This window comes from Salvia hispanica, chromosome 2 (genome assembly GCF_023119035.1).
Source record: "Salvia hispanica cultivar TCC Black 2014 chromosome 2, UniMelb_Shisp_WGS_1.0, whole genome shotgun sequence".
Lineage (NCBI taxonomy): Eukaryota > Viridiplantae > Streptophyta > Magnoliopsida > Lamiales > Lamiaceae > Salvia > Salvia hispanica.
The window spans coordinates 28,727,465-28,749,010 of NC_062966.1; the positions used below are offsets into that span (position 1 = coordinate 28,727,465).

The 21,546-nt window shown below is 33.9% G+C and overlaps 2 protein-coding genes across 2 annotated transcripts; both read right to left on the reverse strand.

The window, feature by feature from the left end:
* Positions 1-4,906: 4,906 nt before the first annotated feature.
* Positions 4,907-6,201, reverse strand: LOC125206717 (dammarenediol 12-hydroxylase-like). The gene is made up of 2 exons (XM_048105956.1): positions 6,079-6,201; positions 4,907-5,206 (listed from the first exon to the last, which is right to left on the reverse strand). The coding sequence occupies exons 1-2, from the start codon at positions 6,199-6,201 to the stop codon at positions 4,907-4,909; spliced, it is 423 nt and encodes a 140-aa protein (XP_047961913.1).
* Positions 6,202-6,214: 13 nt separating this feature from the next.
* On the reverse strand, positions 6,215-7,639 carry LOC125206718 (beta-amyrin 6-beta-monooxygenase-like). The gene is made up of 3 exons (XM_048105957.1): positions 7,153-7,639; positions 6,431-6,862; positions 6,215-6,294 (listed from the first exon to the last, which is right to left on the reverse strand). The coding sequence occupies exons 1-3, from the start codon at positions 7,637-7,639 to the stop codon at positions 6,215-6,217; spliced, it is 999 nt and encodes a 332-aa protein (XP_047961914.1).
* Positions 7,640-21,546: the final 13,907 nt, after the last annotated feature.

Consider the following 21,546-nt stretch of genomic DNA (forward strand, 5'->3'; position numbering starts at 1 on the left):
AATGCTATTCCCTCTAAAATGTTTGATATTTTGGCCTATATTTTAATCAATAGAGATGGAGATGGAGATATCTTTAAATATAGGGTTTTTGGCCTATAACCATAAACTTTCTTCGAATTTCGGTTTTTCCTATAAACTTTCAAATTTGTTTTTAAAACCATGAACTTTTGATTCATTTGCTTTTTACCAACCCGACCCAAATACCAAATCTCCGGTGTAAAATTGTTCAACGTGGACAGACGTAAACAGTACATGGAAAAACCAATTTTATGAGTGAAACAGCACTATTTTTTGAATTAAACTTAAAATTAAATAAATAATCAACAAAGAATCTCCGGAGAAGCAATCTGCAATTTTCGAGCTCTCTTCAACGAATTTCTGGAGATGCAATCGGCAATTCGCGAGATGTTTCTGGAGATGCTCCTTCTTCACCGAATTTCTTGAGATGCAATCTGCAATTCTGGAGATGTTTCAACGAATTTCTGGAGATGCTCCTTCTTCACCGAGAGCTCCTCTATCCGAAATTCTCGATCAAATGCATTCACACTTCTACCGCCCCAAATCTCTTTCCCATCTCTCGCCGGGATGCTCACGTCCAGGCTCCTTTCTCTTCTAGCTTTTGTTCAATTCACATTGTCTCTGTCATCTCGCCGCTCGCGACGATCTATGTCACTGCTGCTGCCTTTGTGCCGCCTCCACCACGGTCTACCGTGTCGCCGGCGATTCAGAGTTTACCCCCCTCTCCGTCCCTGTCCGCGAAAGAAGAGAGATCGCTTCTCTCTATCTCTCTGTTTCTCTTCGGATTCCTGAATTTCGGCGCATTTGGTAGATGGCGGTCGAGGTAGAATGTTGAAGTGTCGAATTCCTTATGAGGGGTGTGAAATGGGAATAATGGAAAGATGATGGGTGAAAAATGGAAATATGAAAAAATAGTATAAGACATGTGGCATTGCTAAATAGGACTTTATTTATAATTTTACCGCCAAGTAGGATTAAAAATGACACATAATTCAGTCGGGTTTCACCTCTAACCCACTGTGTGAAGAAGCAAACGAATCAAAAGTTCATGGTTTTAAAACCAATTTGAAAGTTCATGGGAAAAACGGAAATTCGAGGAAAGTTTATGATTTTTAAGGCCAAAAACCCTTTAATATATTTTGGCTTCTCAAATTTTTTGGTGGTTATGTCTATTTTATTTTCATGTAAGGTCATTCATTTTGTTAGGCGAAAGCTATGAAAGTCATTGGACTTCCTTTAATTTTATCATGATCAATATTTTATTACATAAAAAATAAGGTAAAATTTAATGTCCCTGATCCATTGTAAACATATAGAATCAATACTACTGATTAAATTACATCACTATATTAAAAAAATAAAAGTAGAACACAGCGGAAATGGAGGAATTAATCAAGATTTAAGGTCCAGTAAGAAATTATTATTACTATTCAAAAGAAGGAATTTTCTTTATTTAATCTCAAAATTCTTTCCACCTAATTTTAGGAAAATAGTCACACGCCGTATAATATGTACGAGTCAATTATTGTGATAAAGAAACTACAATAACAAACTATAAGTATAAGAAAGTTGAAATGGCAGATACAACTATAATAGGCAAAAATTCACCAACAAATGTTTGTATCTATTTAAAAAAAAAAATTAATATGTCCTTGTAAAAATCGTATTTGGTAGCTAGCTAGCCTTTTATTCTATATCTTACACCTTTAAGTTTACCTTTAACCTTTCATAATATTTACCAAATAATGGAATTTTTATCATTTTTCAGTTTAGATTTCTTGTATAAGTTTAATTTTAAATTATTTTTTTCAAGTTCAATAATTCAGTTAGGGTTAATATATGCACACAAACATAGAATAGATTCGACTGGGAATCCAGTGCACACCAAATTCCTCGACATTAAAAATGTTGTACATCAAATTTTTTCTCTATAAATAATTTAGAAAGAACTATAATTTCAGTCCTTGGACATAGGACTAATATCCTTTACGGTCCTATACTTTAAAATATCACCCCTAGACATTGATATAATATTGTTGGATGTTTTGTGATGTTTTGAAAGAATAGGAACTGTGGATGATATTATTGCAATATCTACATACTAAAAGTGTAATTCTCTCAATAGTTTAATTCGGATTTACATGTAAAATTTACAATATTATTATCAGTTTGATTAGTGATCATTAAAATAGGTAGAATTTAATATTTAGATACACTTAATGACTTAAACTTGATTTTATTTTTGACATATATGTAAATCATTTCTCCTAGGCCCCTTACTTAATTTCCAAATAGTGGGCTACAAAGAAATCAATGCTTTCACTCTTGAAAAGTAGAGTGTTACTATAAATTCATTGTGGATTTTTTATTTATATTCCCTCTAAAATGGTTAGGTATTTTGGCCTATAGATTAATCAACAAGGATGGAGATATCTTTACTTAGATTTGTGGTTATGCATATTTTCTTTTCATGTACGGTACGGCCATTTATTTTGTCAGGCGAATTCTACGAATAGTCATTAGGCCTCCTTTAATTTAATAGACGTCAATAATTATACCAAATTACCAATCTATGTGCGTTTTCAATGAAAACTTTTCAAGTCCATGATCCAATTTAATCATATACTCAGAAATTTGTCAATAACCTTAAAATAGATACATATTAATGTCCTCGCATCTGAATTCAGGTTCATTTCATTAGTGACAAAAAAATTGTCGCGATTCATTTCCGTCACTCATCCGCCGGAATTTCATTTTAGTAGCCAAAAAATGCAGCAAATTCTTATAAAATTGCAAGAATAGTAAATCTACAAAGATGCAATTTTTCACCGTAAATTGTGTTCCACAAACTCTAATCAACTTGAAATATATTACCGTAACCTGAATTCGTTACCCGAAATCTTTTGATATTTGAATACTGGTTTATAGGGAGATGATCCAAACAAGAATGCATCTAAATCCAGAAATGCAGCCAAAATCTTGGTCCTAGGATTAGGTGATCTAATGGTCAATAATTAACCAAAACACGGAATGTATTTATTAATTAGTTTTAGGTCATTTTATAAAATATGTGCTTGATGTTTTTTTTAGATCATTTTAGGTCATCCTTTACTAAAATGATCTAAAAATATACTAAAATGACCAAAAAATGTCATCCGTATGATTTGATTATGCATTTTAGTATTTAGATCTAGTTTTGCATGGATTAAACCCTAGTTTAAATATTTAAATCATCACTTATTGTATGATATTGGAACGATTATTGTGGTTGAACATTTATTAAATGATAATGAAGCATTTTATACGTATAACTTAAAAATTATGGAGTGCAAAATATATTATATGATGCATGATGAAAATAGTGTCTGATTAAGAAAAAGAGGGTTGTTAAGGATGATACATTATATTTCAGAAAGTTGTTGGATTACTTTCTCAAAATAATCAAATAAACCAAACATTATGTTATAAAAACAAGACTATGTATCATTCAATTGTGAAGTAAAGTTCCATCACATATACAATATCAATTCATTACTTAACTTGAACACTCCATTATATTTATAAGTAAGTTTTAAGTTAATGGTAATATTCGAATTTCGACCTAATTAGTTCTTGATATTATTGACCGAGTACTTAATGTTTGACACTTTGATATTTAATTTAACAACTTCAATTTCAATTTTGGAGATCGTGGTAAATCAACTATAAAAGTTTGTTGAAAAATTATGATTCAAACAAAGTTTATGATATTAGCGATCCTTTGCATTTGTTTCATTTGTGAAATTATTTTACTCCAACCATTTCACCTAGGCCCCTTATTTAATCTTCATAAAATAGAGCTACGAATTGAAGAAATGAATGCTTTCACTCTAAAAAGTAGTGCTAGTATATATAAATTCATGTTGGATTATTGAATATCACTCCCTCTAAAGAGTTTAATATTTCAGCTCAAGGGTAATCTATGGAGATGGAAATATCTTAATTAATTTTGTTTGGTTTCACAATTTTATAGGATTTTTTGTTATGTCTATTTGATTTTCGTGTATGTCATTCATTTTGTTAGGCGAGAATTGTCATGATGTTTAAAATTTTATTAAATAAAAATTAGGGTAAATGTCACTTATTGCCCTATCTAAGTGCGATTTCATGTCCGTAATCCAACGTAAGCATTATACTCACAAATTGGAAACCTTTTGATGGAATAATATTAATTTCCTCACATCTGAATTCATATTTCTTGATGGCAAGATTTGACGCTGCATCTAGATTAGGTTTGTTTTCCATATTTATCTTCTTAGATTTTCTTGTTGGTTCTTTCCCCAGTCGTATTAAGAAAGTCGAGCCATTTTCCAAACAAAAGAGTTAGTGGAAAGTGAGGTCCATTTATTGAAAAAAAAGTAAATTGGACAATTTTTCACGGACGAACCGAAATGGTAAAATTGGACAATATTTCACGGACGGATGGAGTATAAAAAAGACGATATTTTGACGAAATTATCATCTTTTTTATTACGATCTGCGGTAGATGTGCATATAATTATAAGTATTGAATAATATATGAATTCAGTGTATGTTCCCATTTCTTGTAATATGTTTCTTTGAATGAATGAGGAATGTACAAAGGGGAGTACTATGCTGTCATTATAATTAAAATGACAACTTAAGCAAGCAATATTCGGTACGTAGGCAAGCAACTCGGCATATAGTTCCAAGTAGTCTGCAAAACGAAATCAGAGCACTATATATGAGACACCATAGTTAAAATGACAACCTAGGCAAGCAATCTGTGATATATAAACAAACAATTTGTGACACATTGGAAAGCAGTCTCCGTGAATACAGGTCTGGAGTTAAGGATGGAGCAAACCCCGATCAAGAAGAGATTGGTTTATTTTTTATGAGGATGGATGCGAAGGGGGAGGTCGTAGGCCGGTTTAGGTGTAGCTCCAAACAACATCTTCTCATTTGGAATGAACTTTTCTAGTGTAAACCTTGTCACCATATTGTGGGTGAACGCCAATATCACAAGCTTAACATAGCTTCTCCCGGGGCATATAGTCGCTCCTCCTCCGAACGGAACATAAGTGAAAGGGGCCGGACCACTCCCCTCAAACCGCGATGGATCAAACTTCTGCGGCTCCGGGAAGTAGTCGGGGTTCATGTGTGATGAATGAGGCGTCCACAATACCTAGATACATAGATATTGTTAAGTAAACTGAAATTACTAAGTATATGATAATCGCGTGACATGATCAGTTTTAATGAATATTGTGTAATTAAATAATTACGCGTTAGGTTTTCGCTATCTATTGAGGATAAATGGAATTTAAAAATACTACCCCCTCCGTACCGATAAATATGCAACATTTGGTTTCCGGCACAAGATTTCATGCAGTGGTGTTTTGTAAGTTAATAAAGAGAGAGTAAAGTAAGAAAGAAGAAAAAGTAGAGAAAAAATAGAGAGAGTGTTGTTTCCATTTTAGGAAACGTTTTATTTTTATTGGGACAACCTAAAAAAGAAAACATTTCATTTCTAATGAGACTGAGGGAGGGAGTATAATTCATTCACAAATAATATTAATTTATGCATATAAATCTAATGCACACCACCATTCTCATGAATACAATTATTTACCATTGATGTTGAAAAAAAAATACTACTCCCTCCGTCCCTTAAAATTTGATACCATTTGACTTGAAACGAGTTTTAAGAAATGTAATAGAAAGTGGATTGAAAAAGTTAGTGGCATGTGGGTCCTACTTCTATATATTAGTTTTAAAATAAAATGTGAGTGAGAATGAGTTGTGAGGTCTATTACCAAAAATGGTAAAAGTGAAATGTGACAAATTTTTAGGGACAGACGAAAAAGGAAATAAGTGACAAATTTTCAGGGGCGGAGAGAGTACTACTTATATCTTGTGGTTGTCGTGCACTACTTTTTGAATTAGTTTGACATACCAGTAACAATACGTCCCGAAACTTTTATATTTTTATTTATTGGTTAAAGGGCAAAACCAATTATGCACATATTAAATCATTCATTATTAAATTGATCTCACCTTCCATCCTTTAGGGATGGTGAAACCTGCAAAGGTGCATTCAGCAGTGCTCTCTTTGAATCCTCCTATGGAAGGGGGTGTTATCCTCATGCATTCGTGCACGACATTCCACGTGTACTCCATCTTCTCCAAATCCTCAAACGTCAGAAGCTCGTTCGGGCCTTTCGTCTTTGCTACCTCCATTTGCTCTGTTCCAACGAAAAATTTCTACCATTACTATAAAAATCATAGTCGCTTACAAATATTATAAATATAGTTTGTAGTCAAAATTTAGTTCAAAAAATTAGTTTAGTCCTACACATTAAGTGTGTTAGTTTGTGATTCGAAACATTATGTTTCCACCAAAACATACCTTCCAAAACTTGATTGTAAATGTTGGGAAGCTCAGCAAGATGATATAAGACATTAGTGATCAATGAAGAGAGTTCATACTCGGCGCCAATAAGCAAACCAATAAAGACATTAACAATCATGCTATCACTCATATATTCCCCATCTTCATTCTTTGCCGCCACCATCTTCGACAAAAGATCCTCTCCCTTGCTCATCTCCCTCCTCCTCTTCTCCACGATCCTCATCAGCTTGCGGCGCACCACTCTCCCACCTTTCATAGCGCGAGTTGAGGCCGTCCAGGGCAAGTTTACCGGGATGGATAGAAACCCTTTCGTCATAAGAGTAAAGGGTTCCATGAAACCGGTCATGTCCTTTATGTTCATGAACACCCTGCACGCCAACGAGAGGGCATATCTCTTCGACAATGGAAAAGCCTCCACCACTGAGTTACCTGTTGGCGAGTAAAAAACAAAAAAATAACGTATAAATATCCCACATCAGTTTCAAGAGAAAACTGAAACCACTATATAAGTGTCATGAGCGGATCCACCTTATGTCAAGGTGGGACCCTCAGATATTTTCACATATGCTACTTTATTATTCAATTTTGCATTTTTTAAAAATTTCTACATATTTACCTCTCCTCAAATTCTCAAGTTTTCATTACATATAATTTTGCACCCCTTTCATTTATATTCTTGGATCCGCCCCTATTATTTATTTATTGATTTTTATCACTACCTCTCCATTTGGTTTCAAGATGTTCACGAGCCAACGAGTCCATCACTGGCACGTACAGCTTTAAGGCGTCCGGCTTGAGGACGACGTATTGGAAGTTGTCGAAGGTTGCTTTGGGTTCCCGACGTCTGGTTCGGTCAAGATCTTGGAACATGGCGTTGATTAGTGAAGGAGGGACCCATCGGCGGAATAGTTTGTTCTGGTTCTTCAAGATGAACTTGTTTCCGTCTGCGCCGCAGAGAACCGGCATGTTCTCTCCCAACAACGAGGTTTTGAATATATCTCGGGAGTGTTTCTGCATTCTGTCCATGACTAGCTTCTGACACCCTAAACTGGCGAGATCCATGTTTTCGCCGAGAAACGGCCAACCCATGGAGCCCGGGGGAAGGTTTTTCCGATGGCCGGAGGCCTTTTTGCGGATGGAAAGGATGAGGTATACAGAGAAAGGAAGAAGAAGTAGAGGAACAAGACATGGAATTAAGCTTTCCATGGTAGGAAAAATATGTGTGGCCATTCACAAGAATGAAAATATGTAGGAACGAAATGATTCAAGATTTAAGGTTAAATTTATAGTCATAGATTGTACGACTTCCACCGTCCCGGCTAAGATGACACATTTCTTAGCCAACACGAGATTTTAGGAGTTGTTGGTTAATGGTATTAATTGAAGAGAGAAAAAATAGATGTAAGTATTATATAGAGAGAGAAAGAAAGTTGAATATTTAACTAGAGAAAGAGATAGAGATAAAGATAGGTAAGTATGGCCATTCACAAGAATGAAAATATATTGGAACGAAATGATTCAAGATTTAAGGTTATATTTATAGTCATAGATTATACTACTTCCGCCGTCCCGGCTAAGATGAAACATTTCTTAGCCAACACGAGATTTTAGGAGCTGTTGGTTAATGGTGTTAATTGAAGAGAGAGAAAATGTAAGTTTTAAATGGATATAGAAAGAGAGTTGAATATTTAACTAGAGAAAAAAAAATGATTGGGTGTATTAATTAGAGAAAAAGTTACTAAAAACATAAATATATCGTCTTGGTTGAGACAAACTAAAAAAGAACAATGTGACATCTTAGTTGAGACGAAAGGAATACTGTAAATGTGCGAAAATGTCTAAAATTCCAACTCCACCACACCTGTTGAAATAAAATTTGAATCACTCAAATATGTATATACATATGTGTTAAAGTTGACTTTTGAAATTTCCTCCGTTCCATAAAAATATGGACTTTTCTGTTTTAGGTCGGTATCATAAATATAACACCTATTTTTAGTAACTTCTTTATCTCTAGTATGGTGGACTTCAATATGTACCGACAATACTATAATTACTTATTACTTCTATTTCTCTTTTATTTTACCAATTCCGCATTAAAATTCGTGTCGTTTCAAATGTTCATATATTTTCATTTTTGTTTATCTCACAAAATTGATCATATTTCACTTTTATTATTTTTGGCTGAATTATACATTTTCACTGACTCATTCATTCTGCACTTACATTTAAACTAGTCATGAATAAAAACAGGAATTATATTTATTAATTTTTCAAAAAAAATTTCCATTTTATTCTTAGATATATGACGAGGTTTGCTAGTTGAAATTTTTATATGTTGCGCAATGCTAGGCAACAGGCATATGACATAAACCTAGCTACTAGTTGACATTTAAAATTTTGTGTTTACTACTTATAAAATTTATAAGAATTTATTTTATTTCCATTTAGTCCATTTAACATAATTTCTTAATATTTATGTCCATAACTTTTGCCCTATTTTAATTGGGACCGAGGAAGTATATTCTTGCGGCCTCTTGAGATCACGTTATCTCTTTCCCTCAAAATCACGATACTCTCATGCTATTCACCACCCCTCATACAATCGGTGTTAAGTTCTACATGAATTTAGTATATCTATAAGCTTATAATAATTGGAATTTCTTTGTTAGATTATCTTGGATCATAAAAAGAGAGTCAAACTTTATAAGATCCGAAATAACTTTGTAAATATACTCCCTCCGTCCCATCAAGATGTCCACATTCTTGAATATTACGAGATTTTAGGAGGAGTAAGTACAAAGAAAAAATTAATTGAATATTTAAATGAGAAAAAAAGATTTAATTTTCAAATATAGAAAATGAACATCTTTAGTGTGGCAAACTAAAAGAGAAATGTGAACATCTTGAATGAAACGGAGGGAGTATATGTTATTATGGAGTTATATGCGATCAATAAAATCAATTTATTAAATCTCTTAATTGGATAGTAAAATTTTATCTGAAAAAGTAATACTCCATCTTCCCACAAAAATATGTACTCTTTCTCTTTTGGTCTATCCCACAAACACATGCAATCTATAATTTTAGAAACTATTTTCTATGTATGGAGGTGAGAACTATTCTGCATTAAAATTCGTGCCTAACCTAAATTGCACACTCATATGATGGAAGGAGTATGATAGTAGTTTTCTCTTTATTTTTCCATTTATTTATTCTATTGAAGATGCTCTAGAGTGCAATTGGAATCCATACAAGCATATTTTCCTACTCTTATGAGAGGAATTTTTGTCCTTTGTATTTAGCGTACGTAGTGTACTTGTATATATGCTGCAATATGCTAGCCGGTTGGTAAATGACATATATGTCTAACTTACTACTACCTGACACTTTTAATTGAATATAATAGAATTTATTATTTCCTCTGTCATTTAATACACGTCTCACATTGACCGGCAAGGTTTTAAGAAATATAAAAGCAAAGTGAGTCGAAAAAGTTAGTGATAAGTGAATCCTATTTTTACGAAGTATATTAGTTTCATACTATAATGTGAGGGGAAATGTATCAGTAGGAATGTAAGGTTCATTATCAAAAATAATAAAAATGTTAGGGACAAACTAAAAAAGAAAGTGAGTCATCTTTGATGAGACGGATGTAGTATCAATTACCCACGCTAATTAATCAATCAGAATCTTTTATTTAGTGTCAATTTGTTATAGACTTCAATTCAATTAGACCACAAATTTATTTTACAAATTTGATTACGTGAATTGATTGTGCGAACGATGAAATTAATCTCCTTTAATTAAGAGACTAGGCATGAAGGATAAATTTGTGGTTGTGTTGTTTACATGTACGGGGAAGAATATGTAGATATATGTATGCGATTCAAATGCTTTGTGTGATGAACAACTTTGTATTGAATCATGAATGCGTGACTCATGATTGATTGAAAGATTATTATAGAGTGCTTGGAATAACACCAAGACACTAATTAATTCGGTACACGGTGTTCGAATTCATTTTGTCGAGGTTACGAATTTTAATATGATAATCTTTATACGCAAAGACTATTAAATCGACTCAGTTCCGTGTTGACTACAATAAACTAAATAAAATACAAGTTTTGGGCTAAGCAATTTAAATAAAATAAAAGGATCTTGATCCCAAATTAATTAATTTAATTTCTAACACAAGTGTGAGCCCAAGTAAATAGAATTCTTTTGGTCTTGAGCCCAAAGTCTCTTCTCTTTAGAATTCAGCGACAGAAAATTCTCAAATCTCCACTCTTCACGTCACGCATTCTTTTGAACAGCTCTCTCCAATCTGCAACCTGTTCCAAAAATAAGTCAAATCAGTTATCCTAAGCAACAATCAATAAATGGTTTTATTTGGGTAGTGGGTTAATTTATTTATTTCTTTGGGTCAAGTCTTAATTTAGTTTTGGGTCGGAATCTAGTAGTTCAATAAAGATTGGTATGATTGGCTGCTATTTTATTTTATATAAGTGTTGGACCAGTTTTAATAAAATAAGTGGACTGATCGCTTTTGTGGTTTTGGTCCGGAGCTGAAGTTAAATTATTTTCTCGTGAGCCATTTTAATTCACTGAATTTTGTGGACGCAAGCGGCCGAAATTAATCGAAATAATTTAATCTTACGATCTAAATGTAAAGTTTATGAATTAATTAAGTATCGAGTTGGAAAATTCGTAATCTTGATCGAGAAAAAATAATCGAAGGCTTTGGATGGATGCATTCTAGATTATTTATTTGCGTCCTTGTGTATCAATGAATGCTTTATTTTATGTCTCTAAAGGATTTTCTCTGGGAACGAGTTGAGGTCGGAGTTGGAATAATTTGAATTAAAGATTTAAGCGAACGAGATGGATTTTATTTCCTAAACGTAAAATCCATTTCTATGTATTGGTTTTATTATAATATATGAGTGAAATGAGGTTAATGGAATGTGGGGTCTGTTGCAATTTATGGAAATATGCTAATTGGAATGCTTATGTGGGAGTGGGATGGACTAAAATTAAGTAGAGTATAGAGTATTTTTTGCGTTTTTTAAAAATTTCTTTATAGATAATTTTGCTCCCATTGATTTCTATCACTACCTCTCCATTCGGTTTCAAGATGCTCACGAGCTAACAAGTCCATCACTGGCACGTACTGCTTCAAGGCGTCCGGCTTGAGAACTTCGTATTGGAAGTTGTCGAAGGTGGCCTTGGGTTCTCGACGTCTGGTTGTGTCGAGATCTTGGAACATGGCGTTGATCAGTGAAGGAGGGACCCATCGGCGGAATAATTTGTGAAGAGGAACTTGTTGCCTTGTACACCGCATAGGACCGCCATTTTCTCTCCCAACAACGAGGTTTTGAATACATCTCCGGAGTATTTCTGCATTCTGTCCTTGACTAGCTTCTGACACCCTAAACTGGCGAGATCCATGTTTTCGCCGAGAAACAGCCAACCCATGGATAGAGATGCGGCCCAGGGCCGGCCCATTCCAGTAGTGAAATAGTGCGGGCCTGGGCTGGGCTTAATAGTTTAATCGGGCTCCAATTGAGCCATTTTATAAACCCAAGACCGGCCCGGGCCCAGGACCATCTGAGGCCCGACCGAATACATCTCTTATAAAATCAGTAATATAGTGTAGTTTATGAAAATAATCTCTGCTTAATTTTTTTATATTAATTTAAAATAATTAATGAATCATGCTCTGTTATTTTTCATTTCTCATATTTCTATTCATCCTTACCCATAATAATTGTACATATATGATATATCTATGTAGACTATATTCGAAATTAATTCCAATATTAATGCTATAAATATTCTCTTCTATTTAATGTCATTATTCTCGATATAACTATAATGTGATGTGATACAGCTATAATGAAAGGGATTTTGAACTAATTAACTAATGTGATAACTATAATAAAGGAGGTAATTCCTAGAAAACGTGTTATCAGTGTTATGCAAATTGATTTGTATAACTAATTAATTAGTTGTTAATTAATTTTACTTTATAAAAAAATATTTGCATAATTATAAAAAATTTGATTTCCATAATTATAGGGATTGGTTGTTAACTAATTTTTTTCTCAACAAAAATAGTGGATCTTACTTCTAAAATTAATCAACATCTCTAATGATTGTTAACTAATTTATCTCTTTACAGAATAGTGGATTCGAGAACTAAAAATATTTGCATTAATATAGAGATTTATTGTTCCATAATTATAGTGATGGTTAAATTTTTTATGCATGTATATATTATAATATTTATATAGTAGTTCGTGTATTTTAGTAGATATTTCTTTAATTCCTGATTTTATGGAATTATATAAAACTAATTAGGCGTGGTTAATTGTAGACCATATCTAATTATGCATATGGTAATTAGTAATTATATATAGAGAAAAGATATGTCATGTAGGTTAATTTCCTTAATTTTAGATGTTTATTAACAGAAAGCCAATTATCCTTACTTTTAGATGCTTGTTAACATAAAATTAATTATAGTATATTATTTTCCAAGTCATCAATATCATTAAATTTCTTTTTTATCTTTTCTTTTTCGATTTTCTGCCTCTTGTTCTTATTGTAAACAATCTTTTCTACCACACGTCAATACTTATTAATTTTCTCTCTCTTCGCCTAAATTACACTATTTCATTGTTAGTTTATGAAAAAAAAGGAAAATGGAATTCTTTTTTATCACTCTCTACTTTTGATGATAAAATAATAGTGTAAAAGAATAAAAAAAATGAGAATTTTATGATAAAGCAAGGTTTTTAATTGGTTAAAATTAAAAGCATAGATTTTAATAAAGAGACAACTAAAAAAGATAGATTTAATCAAGAGACAACTAAAATGCGAAGAAACAAATTATTACATACTACTACTATGTAAAAAAGTGAATCAAGTATAATCTATATCTATATAATATATAAAAGGTGCGTTTTGGAGAAATTTACAAAATTGCCATTTAATTTAAAAAATTATATTAAATTAAAAATGTATACGTACAGGGTTAAAAACGTGTGTGATTAAGTGGAAGCAAACATGTTATGAAACCACAATCATGGAGGTAGTGATGAGTGGGAGGTTTTACAAGAGTTACTTGCATAATATTTTAGCCTATAGGGAAACGGTTTTAATTAATTTTTGTAATAATTAGGGGAAATTGAACATGCAAAAATGTTTCCTATATATATATATATATAGTTAAGAGTTATTTGAATACATTGCTAGATAATTAGGAAAGAAAAGATTTTAGTTACTTTGGTGATAATTAGGGGGAGTGGAAGTGCAATGGTTTTTGGTGATAAATTGAATGGCTTGGAGGTGGAAAGGTTTTCAATTAAACATGCAAACACGTTTACTATATATGTGTGTAATTAAGAGTGATTTGAATACAATGTTGTTAAAGGTGAAAATCATGCCATTGAGCTTAAAAATGGTTCAACTCTCGGGGGTTAGAATGATTGTGGCTAAACAAGCTACACATGCTCCATTTGAGCAATGCCGAGCTGAAGGGAATCATGGTTTTGTGTGAGTATGTTATTGGATAACATAATTTTCATTGCAAAATTTTCTTTTGTGACTTTGATGAAGATGTGAGTTTTGTTTTGATCAAGGTTTGTTGTCTCATATAATCCATATTTCTTATTTTTATCTTTTACATGCCATTAGGAGCCTGGGCGGACGATGAAGGGGAAAATGAGCCCGATGAAGAGGCTTGGGGGTTCAGAATAGTCTTGGATATAAATCATGAGTGTTTGGCTTGATTTATGTGGAATTAGTAGTGGTTGTTTGAGCTACAAGTGTTTGGCTTTATTTAATTAGTGGTGGTTGTTTGAGCTTCAAATTTTAGTTGAATTTAGTGGCTCGGATAGATGTAAATTTATTGCTACTTTTTTATTTTTCTTATTGTTATATTTTTTTTCGTTTAAATTATGTTGATATTGTTCGTTACCACCATGGGAGATAAATGTATGATTTAACAGAAAAACTTAAATTTAGCGTATTTTAAAAAATAGGAAAGGAATGAGCGATAGACCCAAAATAATGAAAACGAATTAAGGGAACTCTTGTGAGGAATAAATGTAGAGTTGTTATTTCCTAAACACAATAATGAATTCAACCACAATTTCTCTCATAAATAATTAAATATTATAATAATAAATTCACTTTTTTATATCTATGTGAAGTTGATTTACAATAATTTTATTTTTATTTAAATCGATATGCATATTTTAGTTTAAGTTTAGTTTTATTGCTTCAAATAATATAATTTGTTGGATTAGTTGCTAATTTTTAATCAAATTTGTTACTCATTATTTTGTTGTATGTTAAAATTATTTTACATGCATATTTTAATGTGGATATTACTTAATTATTATAAATTTGAATTAATAAGGTGAATCGATGGACTAGTGGAAATCGATGGTGCGTGGACCAGTGGAGTATTTATTTAGATTGTTCGGGCAAAAAATAGATTACTAGAGTGACATATTATATGGGGTAGGAATGTGATAGTACTATTTGTGAAGTTAAAAAATTATTACATTTTCATTGTGAAGGTCTATACATATATGTAAAAGGGCTGTCATTTTAAATTAGATATACTATTATAGTTCACATAAAACTGATTTTTGTTAAGAATAATTATTTTATAAAGTTGATACATAAATTTTTTTTAGACCTTTTAGTTTATTGGAGGAAGTGAATAGACTCCAAATAAAGAGAAGTGAAAAGGTTTTGGAGTTATACCTATTGAAATTAGTAGGGGTATTTCTTTAATTGTTTTGATATTAAATTAATGTTGTAATGACTAATTGTATTCGTGTTTTATTAAAGACGTGAGTAGATCTATTTTATTGATAAAGAACTTTTATAGTGTTTGTTAAAATCAACAGGTAATGTAGTGTATAAATAAGTTTTTCAAAATTTACGGTGATTCCTCTTTTGTTCAATTCTTTCATGATAGTTTTTTTCTCCTATGATTTAACATTGTATTATTATAGTTTGTGATTAATTGTTTCACAATATTTATTATATACATATTTTATATAATGATATTGTTTCTAATTTTATTTAATAAATTTATAACCTAAATCATATTTAAAAAAAATAATTTAATCCGTGCATAGCACGGGTGTAATACTAGTGATATATAACAAAGTAGAAAAAAAAGTGTAAATTGTATAAGCATATTTCCAAACATATATGAACAAAGGCTAAAAAAAAACCCTGAAACAAGCATATATGAAAATTATAATAAAAACCTAGGGAAACACATGTATTATGAATTTATGATGTATACTATAAAAAAGGATCGAAAAGTAAATAAAGGGAAAAGGAAAGATAAAAAGAATATAAATGATATTGATGAAATGGAAATTGTGGGTTTGTTAACAAACATCTAAAACTATGGAAATTAGCTTACATAAGGTATGTAGCATATCATTCCTCTATATACCTAATATATATAACTTAGGCGTGTGTTTAGGGTTTATATATATACAATATTACATCATTAGTACTATACTATATAAATCTTAGAATATTCAATCGAATTCTATCTTTTTTATTCGTTATGATTCTCATGAACAATGTCTAATAACGTTGTAAATAAGGGTGAACTAATATCACTAGACTTGCCAATGCATAATTAAATATGTCTCGACCAATCATTCAACGCCCATTATTTCAGATTAGTTAATGTTTAATTAGCACAATAAAAAAATTGGGATATTGGCATCTAATATCACGAAATTTTCAAAAAGTTGGGTTTTTCCTTGAACTTTAAAATTGGCAAATAATATCATGAACTTTACCCCGAGTTTGTTTTTTCCCACGAAGGAAAAAACATGTTATTTTAATAGATTGAAGAATAATTTTGGAGGGTGTGCTTTAAGAAAAACTATCTTCAAAGATTGAAAAACTTGAAGCTTTCAAAATTGTTGTCGATAAATTAAGAAAAAAAATCCGTATCATAATATTATTTGGGGGAATTTTTTCATTCGTGGGAAAAAACAAACACGGTGTAAAGTTCGTGATATTATTTGCCAATTTTAAAGTTCGGGAAAAACCCAACTTTTTGAAAGTTTCATGATATTAGATGCCAATATCCCAAAAAAATTTAACTTGGCCCAGTCCAGCCCGGCCCACATACCAATTGGGCCCGGGCATGGGCTGGGCTCATTCTAGAAACCAAAACCCAGGCCCGGATCGGCCTGCTACAGATATGGGCCTGGGCCGGGCTGGGCTCAAATCTCATCGGGCCTAACCGGGCCCGGGCCGGCCCAGCCGGCCCAGACCACAAGGCATCTCTACCCATGAAGCCCGGGGGAAGGTTTTTCCGATGGCCGGAGGCCTTTTTGCGAATGGAAAAGATGAGGCATGCAGAGAAAGGAAGAAGAAGGAGATGAACAAGATATGGAATTAAGCTTTCCATAGTAGAAAAAGTCTAAGATTCCAACTCCACCACCTGATAGGCTTCAAGTTCCTATCGATCAGATTAGAGCACCAGTTTGTGGAAGTATATGATGGAAAACAGAAAAAATAAACCTAGTATCAACTAGGTCAAGCTTTGGGATTTCGAGAACTAAATTTTATTTCATATTTTTCTCGATAATTTTGACTCTCTAATGAACTCTAGTATTTATAGAGTTCGAATTGTGCTTGATTCGACTCTACGATTCAGGAAAGAATCAAGAATAAAACTCGAAAAGATTTATACATATAAATCTAGCCTAAGAATATCTTGCAAATATTCCAAGATAGGGAAACTATTGAATATTAGTGGACCAATTGTGTATTGGACCTACCTATTAATTGAATTGGGCTGGCCCTGATTTAATTAATTGTCAGGCCCAACTACTTGGTGAGTTAGGCCCGTTTTGGTGCTGGCCCGTTACTTACCTGATAGTGACGATGGCTGCCATGTAGCAGCACCACATGTATCGCGCGTCTCCGTTGGATTGAGATGTGTGTTTGTTATGAGTCTCCAGACTCTTCCATTCTCATTCATTCAATCCTAGACTCTCTCTCTCTTGCGTTGTGCTCTGACTTCTCTCAAGCCCCTCTCTCTAGATTTCGGCCTTGTTCGCCGGCGATCTTCTCCAATCTCTTGTTTTCACCGATGATTCTTGGTTCTAAAGAGGTTCATCGGTTTAGATCTTGAGTGAAGTGAGTCCTTGAGTGTTCATTCTCAGATCTAGGGTTTAATCCAACTTCCGTGTTGGATTTAGTTGTGATTGGAGATTTCTTCGAGGGTTCTTGTGTTTTGAAGCGGTGTTCCAAGAGATTCGTGTTGATTCATGTGTTGAGGTGGCTACGTTGGCTAGTAATCGGTGAAACTTAGGTTTCTGGTCATTATGTTCAGTAGTACTCATCTTGTGACGGTTGGTTGAAGCTATGGGGAGATTTTTGCCCCGATGTAGTCGCCTGTTACGACATGAGCCACATTCCAGTGCTTGTGACCTTGTCTTTGTGTTTACTCTACTCTTTCTGTTTAGATCCTTTGGTATTTTCTCTTTGATACTAATTACTCTACTAAGTGTGGAAGACTTATCTGATGGAGCTTGGTGGAAGACTATCTTAGAGCTAGGGTTTTTGATTCATTCTGAGTTGTACTTAGTTAGTGTGTAATCTTGTTATCACACTTATAACCGGCTTGTATATCTAAGACTAGAAATCTCAGAATCCAATCAATAAAAGAGGTTCCGGTAATTAGTGAATCCGCGGTGGTCTGATCCCTACAGAAACAAAAATCGTTCAAATAAAAGATATGCAAAAGGAAATAAAAATAACATAATAATCCAAGTTTATCTTTGCCGCCTTGCTGCTGCTCCGCTGGGCCGGGTCTTCGGCCCTGATTGGTTTCTCATATCATCGGTTGAAGAAGCCATTGGGCCTCGGTCGGTGCGCTCGTCGGGCCAGGAGCATGATTGTCCCTAGACTGCATCGTTACGTGCATTAAGGTCCTATCATGTTAAGGATGTTTTCCTTAACGGGGCCGGCAGTGCTAATTGACGGCCAAAAGGGGTTCCGGCGCCCTTGCTTAGGGTCGGCGAAGAGAGATGGCTGTGCGTGGGAATCGTTCTTGTCCGACAGCAAGATAAACACGAGTTCGTGTATTGCCAATATTTGGGCGAAAAGTAGAATTTTTATTGATTGACTGAATGATTGCAAATAAGAAAACATATATCTAATTATAAATTGGAAAGATAAGGTGAATCAAATAGGCAACTAAATAATATGGATATCCTATGATATAGAGGATCGTATCAACTCCCCCACGGTTAAAATCTGCCTTGTCCCTGAGGTGAAAACCACGAATCAACGACGATAGTTCAAAGCAAAAACCTTTGGCGAGGCGTCTCCTCCTGGATCAAACACACACCGAGCAGCTTAGCGTTTCCCTTTATCACCTCCATAAAAAATCAACGAAGGCAGACTGATGTGGCCGTCCAAATTCAATGCTAAAATGAAAAGCTCTGCTACAAGTCCAATGGTCAAACACGACTTGTTATTTCGAAGAGGAATCAACCGTGCATCGGTGTCGAGCGATGATAATCGAGGATTCCACATAGACACAAGCAAGTGCTTGCAAAGTGTGCGCCCCTCCTTTTTTACGCAATTCGTTCGTGTTTAATTTAAGCTCATTTAGAAACAACCTTTGCTTCTCTTCCATTTCTAATTGATTGTCCGGGTTCTTTATTTCAAATCCATCTGTGTGCTCATCAACAAGGCTCTGAATCTTCACACTTTCTCTTTTGCTTGGCTTCTCAATCAACACACTGAAATCCTTTTCTTTCGTCTCTAAACTAGATCGATGAGTATCAGCTTTTATCTCTTTTTCGATCAGCTTCAGAAAAGTGTTGTTGACCTCTTCTTCACTTTTGGCAGTAGACACATTCTCTTTCTCTATCTCAATTCTCTTTCTCTATCTCATTTTGATTCCACGGATTATTAAGTACGATCAACTTGTCTTCACTATCGTGGAACTCTGTTTCCCACTCCATTTTCCTTAAGCTTGAGACACCAGCTTGCGGTTGACGAGTAGAGGCCCATAATGGAGCTTGCACGGATGGCGGTAGCAAGGGCTGGCAAGGGCTTGGTGCGGCATAGGGAGGAAGCTTAATAGTTGATCTTATACTTGGCTGCTTTAGCAAACGGTTTGACCGCAGGCGGTGGCGGCGGAGCAGCAGGAGCAGGCGGTGGTGCTGCGGAGCAGCGGTGACTTGGCGGAGGCTTCTGGTCGAGCACGAACAACAGTCGTATGGGGGTACGGAAGCTAGGGTGCGTGGGGTGCTGATTCCTGTTTTGAAGCTGTGGGCACAACAGGTCTGGAGTCGGCTGTGGCGGAGGTTCCGGCAGCGGGGGAGCGCGATTATCTCCAACACGACGACGGTGACCGGACGTTTGGGAGGGCGGATCCCAGCAATTCAGACGACGCCTGGGTAGTTCGAAATCGAAGTCCGCATAGGGCTGCTATCCATACTCTGATTTTGATGACTGCAATTTTGTTAGACGACGATCGATTTCTTCAAAATATGATTCCAACCTGGACAAGAAAGATGACTCGGTCATAATGGGACAACCCAAAAAAGTACTCCCTCCGTCCCTCTGTAGTAGAGGAGTTTCATTTTGAGCACTCGTTTTGAAAAAATTATACTCCATCCGTCCCTCTTTAGGAGTCCCAGTTGAGTTCGACACGGGTTTTAAGAAATGTAAAAGAAAGTTGATAAAAAAAGATAGTGGAATGTGGATACTACGTTTTTATATTAGTTTTATAATAAAATGTGAGTGGAAAAATGTTAGTGGAATGTGGAACCTAATACTCCCTCCGTCCCACTTTAGGAGTCCCGGTTTAACATTTTTGGGTGTCCCACTTGAGTCCCGGTTCGAATATTCTATAAATAGTGTTAGGCCCCACATTCCACTAACCTTTTCCCACTCACATTTTATTCTAAAACTAATATAAAAAAGTAGGACCCACATTCCACTATCTTTTTTCACCAACTTTCCTTTACATTTCATAAAACCCGTGCCGAACTCAACCGGGACTCTTAAAGTGGGACGGTGGGAGTACCACTTAGGGAATATTCCAATCGGGGCTCCTAAAGTGGGACATTAAAAAATGGTAAACCGGGACTCCTGAAGTGGGACGGAGGGAGTAATAAATAGCTTAAGTGTAAAAAAAGTAAAGTAAAAAAAGAGAATAATATAGTTAAGAGTCTTCTCTATATTATTTTTCTCTTGTTATTATAGGACGGATAAAAATAAAAAGTGCACATATATTTATAGAAAGGACGGAGTATTTATCAATTATTATTCATAAAAATATGAAAACAGAAAACCCAGAGCCGACCCCCAATTTAATACACTGCAATTATGAGATATTAGATTAATCATATATACAAAGTCATTGCACAATTTAGTACACTTCAACTATGAGATATTAGATTAGTAATATACACAAGTCATTGCAATTTAACTAAACTGGTCTCCTACATTTTTCTATGTTGCATATTACAAAACTTGCTGGTACATGATACATATATCAAAGGTCAACCCCACTAACGGCACCGGTAAGCATGGCCTGCCAAATAGACTATTTTTATTAGACGTAACAAAATTTATGGTACTCCCTCCCTCCGTTCCATATGTAATTTCGTTTTCTATTTTTTAATATTAAAAAGATAATAACAATTATCAAATTTAGGGTTTAGAAATACAATGTCAATACAGTGTATGAAATACATCAGCACAAAGATATGACAATGTAAATACAATTTCATATTGACAATGTACAAGCATTGTATTAACATATTATGCGATGTGTATTGATATAAAGTTGTTAATGAAATTTATGAAAATTGTCAAATTTTTTTCAAATTTTGACATTGGAACATATGCAATTGAGATCTCGCTAGAATCCTTATGAAATTATCTTTAATTTGATATATCTTGTGCAAAAAATAATTTAAATCGAGAAAGTTATATGCGTTTTAAAATTATAAGATATTTTTCAAAAGTTGGGCCTAGATCATCAGCCCTGAAATGTCAATACGATCAACAAAAACGTCAATAAG

What these genes read in the sequence shown, in the direction of transcription:
- LOC125206717 (XM_048105956.1), bottom strand. Translation starts at nt 6,201, where the DNA reads ATGGAGTACACGTGGAATGTCGTGCACGAATGCATGAGGATAACACCC. An exon ending in CCATCCCTAAAGGATGGAAG is followed by an intron (nt 5,207 to 6,078) that starts GTGAGATCAATT and finishes CTATGTATCTAG; the next exon opens with GTATTGTGGACGCCTCATTC.
- LOC125206718 (XM_048105957.1), bottom strand. Translation starts at nt 7,639, where the DNA reads ATGGAAAGCTTAATTCCATGTCTTGTTCCTCTACTTCTTCTTCCTTTC. An exon ending in TCTTGAAACCAAATGGAGAG is followed by an intron (nt 6,863 to 7,152) that starts GTAGTGATAAAA and finishes ACTCGCCAACAG; the next exon opens with GTAACTCAGTGGTGGAGGCT. An exon ending in TTACAATCAAGTTTTGGAAG is followed by an intron (nt 6,295 to 6,430) that starts GTATGTTTTGGT and finishes TGATTTTTATAG; the next exon opens with TAATGGTAGAAATTTTTCGT.